This window comes from Heliconius melpomene, unplaced genomic scaffold (genome assembly GCF_056956725.1).
Source record: "Heliconius melpomene rosina isolate 202511_hmr_F unplaced genomic scaffold, ASM5695672v1 ptg000034l, whole genome shotgun sequence".
NCBI lineage: Eukaryota > Metazoa > Arthropoda > Insecta > Lepidoptera > Nymphalidae > Heliconius > Heliconius melpomene.
Window position 1 is genome coordinate 84530 of NW_028181868.1, and position 4814 is coordinate 89343.

The 4814-nt window shown below is 33.1% G+C and overlaps 1 protein-coding gene across 1 annotated transcript; it reads right to left on the reverse strand.

The window, feature by feature from the left end:
• Positions 1-3470: 3470 nt before the first annotated feature.
• LOC146526447 (uncharacterized) lies at positions 3471-4341 on the reverse strand. Its single transcript, XM_085207121.1, has 2 exons — positions 4333-4341; positions 3471-3905 (listed from the first exon to the last, which is right to left on the reverse strand). The coding sequence occupies exons 1-2, from the start codon at positions 4339-4341 to the stop codon at positions 3471-3473; spliced, it is 444 nt and encodes a 147-aa protein (XP_085063247.1).
• Positions 4342-4814: the final 473 nt, after the last annotated feature.

Below are 4814 nucleotides of genomic sequence, written 5' to 3' on the forward strand. Positions count from 1 at the left end.
ACGTTGGAAGCGTTTCCCATATATTTTATTGTTCGCATAGAAAAACATAAGTGTCTCGTAATCGACCTCCACGAGCATACACTCCCAGCGAATAAACGACGCGTAAAATAAAATGTTTTCCAGATATGAACGTTTATGGCGGTCTTTATATGTAAGAACAATACGCGTGGCTTGATGTATTGGTATTTCAGGAATAAAATATAAATGCCTGACTGCCTCAATGTCTCGAAAACTGGTGGAAAGGGGAGAACGGTATGTTTTAACATAAGGTTCTCTCCGTCAACACTCCCATGTGAGATAAAGCTAAATAAAAAATAATAATAATGAAGATCTGGTTGTATATTAGTTGTTATTTTTTTTCAACCCCAATACGCATGAAAGCCTAGTTTTTCTTTGTTCATCAATAACATCCACTTTTTTGAGATATTAGGTTTCAAATGGTAGAGTTCATTGCCACAATTCTAAATACTACATATATGTAATATTAAAAATAGTATTGATTATGTAGATTTTTACATAATTTTAGAGTCTCTGCCTACGAATAAATTTTACCAAGTGAAATATCAAATAAAATGCGATAGAATGATGAAATTATTTTTCAGCTACCACGTCTAAAAAACTTTTTAGACCCAACTGCGTGGAAAAAATTCAAATTGCATGCAAATTATTCCTGTTAGTTACAAGTGCCGTCGTTAATGGATATATATAGGTATCTAGGTATCGGATGTTTTTATTTCATCGGTTCAGAGAAAAATAAAGAAGATGTAAAAATATAATATTAATATTTTCAGACATTACGTGTAGAGTAACTGAATTCAACGCCTCGCTCATCTTCTTACCAGATAGAAGAGAAAAAAAACTTCTGCATAGGAGTCGAACCCACTACCCACCAGATTAGATACAGACGCTGTCCTACATATTTTTCATCGTAGTAAAATGAAGTAACACCATTCAAATGTCAGAGCTCATTAAGGGGATGAGAAAGAAAAATATTATGAAAGCTATTTGTCTACTTAGCTGATTCTCGGACGCAAAAACATTCATTGAATGAAAATTCCAAGTATCTTCCAAGATACCTTTAAATAAACTCGTCAACTCTACTTTATTTTTAAATATTGATATAAAAAAGTTCACATTTTAAATGTTATATTTAAAAAAAAAATTCTTAAGCTCGTTATGTATATTTGATATTTCTTCGAATTTCCTTTTAAAAATCCCTTTTTTTACAATAATTTTCTTAGAATCCAGATAAAATTATCTGAATTCTAAAACTAATTTCTTAGAATCTAAAATTATCTTGATTCTTAGAAAATTAATTTGAGTCTCTAAGATTTTTAAATAGAGTATACTTTATAATATGAACTTAGTTTAAGGTGTTAAAGATAGTTTCTAATAAATAAATGTGATATGCATCACAAACCCATAGACTTTCAGCATCGTTAGTCAAAGAAATACGACTTTACGGTGCGACAAAGAAAGTATACTTGTACATATAGAGTTATTTTTAGATCTTCTAGAGGATGAAATGTATTGACCCTGTTAAAATTTTATTGAAAAAAAAAAGAAATACAAATATAGTAGAGAAGATATAGAACTTAGCTTTAAACTTGTTATTATCTGCGTTTCTTCAATTAATATTATTTAAATAAAACGGTGAAGTACGAGTCGTACTTCATCACTAAAGCTTCCGTATAATTTTTAAGATTGTAAGTCAGCGGGAAGTTGAATGAATAAATGTTGACATATTTATCTTTACACTCATTTTTTTTTTTTTTTTTTTTTCGAACATGTGGATAATGCTGTTAGCCCTATTGGCTTTTACAGCGACATCGGTTGGGAAGAGGTTACTCTGTCCCTGAAGAAATGCAAGCACTAAGTGGCTGCCTGTGAGGAAGTCGACGACTGTAAGGGCGCCCTCTGCGGGACTCGAACCTCGGCTTGCGGCCGTCGAGCGGACTGGGATTTCACCTATGCTAAGCAAACCAGCCGCGACATGAAGTCGCGACTGGGGACAAATTAGACTACTCTAAGGGAGCTAACGGTCCCTAACCGCTGGGCCCCACCGCGCCGAGACGCGATCGAGCCGTTGGATAAGCTGGACTTCGTCGTCGATTCCGTCGACGACGGTGTTTGTGTCGTGTGTGAGTAGTGTGTTTCCTACCTACATACGGGGCATTCGCTATAGTAATGGCGTCAGTTTTACACTCATGTGCACTCAATTTGTATGAAATAAACTACAAATATAAATTTGAAATAATTTTTTTCTATGGTAAATTTTCACTTTTCGGATATTTTCCTTTATTTATATTGTAAGTTCTCGCTTCGTGCTAAGTTTCATAACTGTTTGTCGACTGGAAGTACAATTCAAAATGGAGCAAACGAAATAAATGCTTGTATCTTTGGATTACATTCATTTAGAAGCTTTATTTTTTCTGTGCTTCATGAGACCTACGAGTATATCTTCATCTTCAAGAGGTAGACTAAATATGTGATGTTAATTTCAGCTTGATACGTCCACGTGATATCGAACCAAGTGGTCTTGATAGACGGACAGGCTGACAACAAAGAGATCCTAAAAAATCCTTTTACCTTTTGGAATACGGAACCCTAAAAAATATTTCTCTGAAATCTGCATAAATAAAATTTTTCACATTTATCAAAGCAAGTATATTATATTTTATCACGTCAGAGAACTGCTTACATGGTAAACTGTTATCAAGTGCGGATGATGGATTACGTACGGCATCGTATGGGCGGTGCAAATACTGTGCTTACATTATTTATCTATCAAAACTGCTTTACGTATGGAATATTTTACCTACTTTTTCTTTAAATTTTAAATTTTTAAGTGCTTAAAATTATAAGTTTCATCGTTTTTGTAGAGTAACATACATTTTTTAGCTTCATGTATAAGGGTGGGCAGAGAGAACCTAGTATTAAAACACTCCGTCTCTCGCTTTCTGCCCACTTTCTAAAATGTTCCGAATTATATTATTCCGAACTCTACACATCTTGTATTCCTTTTAGGACGAACAAATAATAATAATTCACTCTCCCGAGTGGGAATTGAACTCTCGACCTCTGAATCCACAAACAGACACTATTCTGCCGTACTACTAACGATATTAAAATATATAATAATTGATAATAAACACACCTGGTACAATGATTTATATTCATATATTTACACCTAAATGAAATTTGAATTTATTGTATAGGATTAAATTTCAATTATAATAAAAGCCTAATAAATTATTAAAATAAAACAAAACATTGAAATAAGCTAATGAAACAGAAGGCAACAATATTGAAAAATAGAAGTAAAATATCACAATAATTAAAAAAAAAACGCAACTAATTTCAACGAAAGCAATATTCTTTGTTTAGTACAAAGCGAGTGATTTATAAAAGCCAGACCTTAGTTGAGACAAAATGAACAAATGCAACCTGTAGAAATTAATTCGCAAATATCACAGTACGATGGTTCTCAAAACGGGTTCCTCAGCTACTTTACCGTGCGAGGTCAGGGCTCTATCTATCTGCCATTCCCTTAAACTCTTAACCCTGACTCCTGGCACGACGTTATCATCGACATACTTAGCGTTATACAATTCCGTTTTAAATGTACTCAATTGTTCCTTTATATATGCAACGGGAATTTTAGATATAGCCAGCAGTCTTGGTTTCCTGGAGCTATCGAAATTTTTCGTTTCATATAACGCGTATACCAGAAATTTGTCGTGGGGCTTCGGTTTGGTAAGAAATACCGCGTAGTCTATTCCCACGTGAAGGAATCCTTTCAAATCGTGTTCGGATTTATATCCATCTAGATATTGAAATATTTTATGCAACCGTACTGCGTCAGTTACGTTGGCGGTGTAGAGGAGGACAGCGATGCATATTTTCTGAAAATAATATTTATTTATTTATTTTGTGCTTGAAGTATGTTTATTATAAAGTCAACTTTGATACAGCTTAGTTGGGGATTTTAAAATTAAAAAGTTACAAACATAAAAAAAATACAGTCAAATTGATAACCTCCTTTTCTTACAGAAGTCGGTTAAAAAAACAACGTATAAAGTCTTAAATTTTCGCATGATATAAATAATGGACGTAGCGACGATATAACTTCATCTAGAAGCTTCATTTAACATAACCTGTGAAATATAAATTATGTTATCGAGTGACTGAAAGACAACGCGCAGCCTGAACTGGGCGGCGTAGAACGCTGAAATTTCCCATGTGGGTTCCTTGCAAGGATAAGGGAAGCATTAGGATATGATATGCTGGAAAAATAGGATTTAACGTTAGAGTTACCGCCAATGTATTTACAGGCCACATCTTAGTAAAATTATCAATTTTGTTTAAATATGTACATTTTAAAGTAATTATTAATAATTAATTAATTCAAATTAAAAATATTATTGCTAATCATAACGTAATTAACGAATTGAATATTTATAACATTTTCCGTTAATCAAGTTGTTATTTTTAACACTCGATCCAAATAGCACAATGTTATAAATTTAACATATTATTATGTAAATTAATGTATGTGGCAGACAAACAAAAATGATTTGTTAGTACCATGACTCTGAGTTATGTTTATGTTAAATTACTATTTTAATTTTATAACTAGATTTATTTATTATTATAACAATCTAGCATTTTTTAGCGTTAGCGCTGTATCTCGTACACAGCTGGGTAGGCAGAGGGAACCTAGTTTTAGAAAACTCCGTTCCACATTTTCCGTAGATTTCTGAAGGCATGGCCTTGAGTGGTGGAGCTTGGAGATTTGTCTCAACACCAAAGCG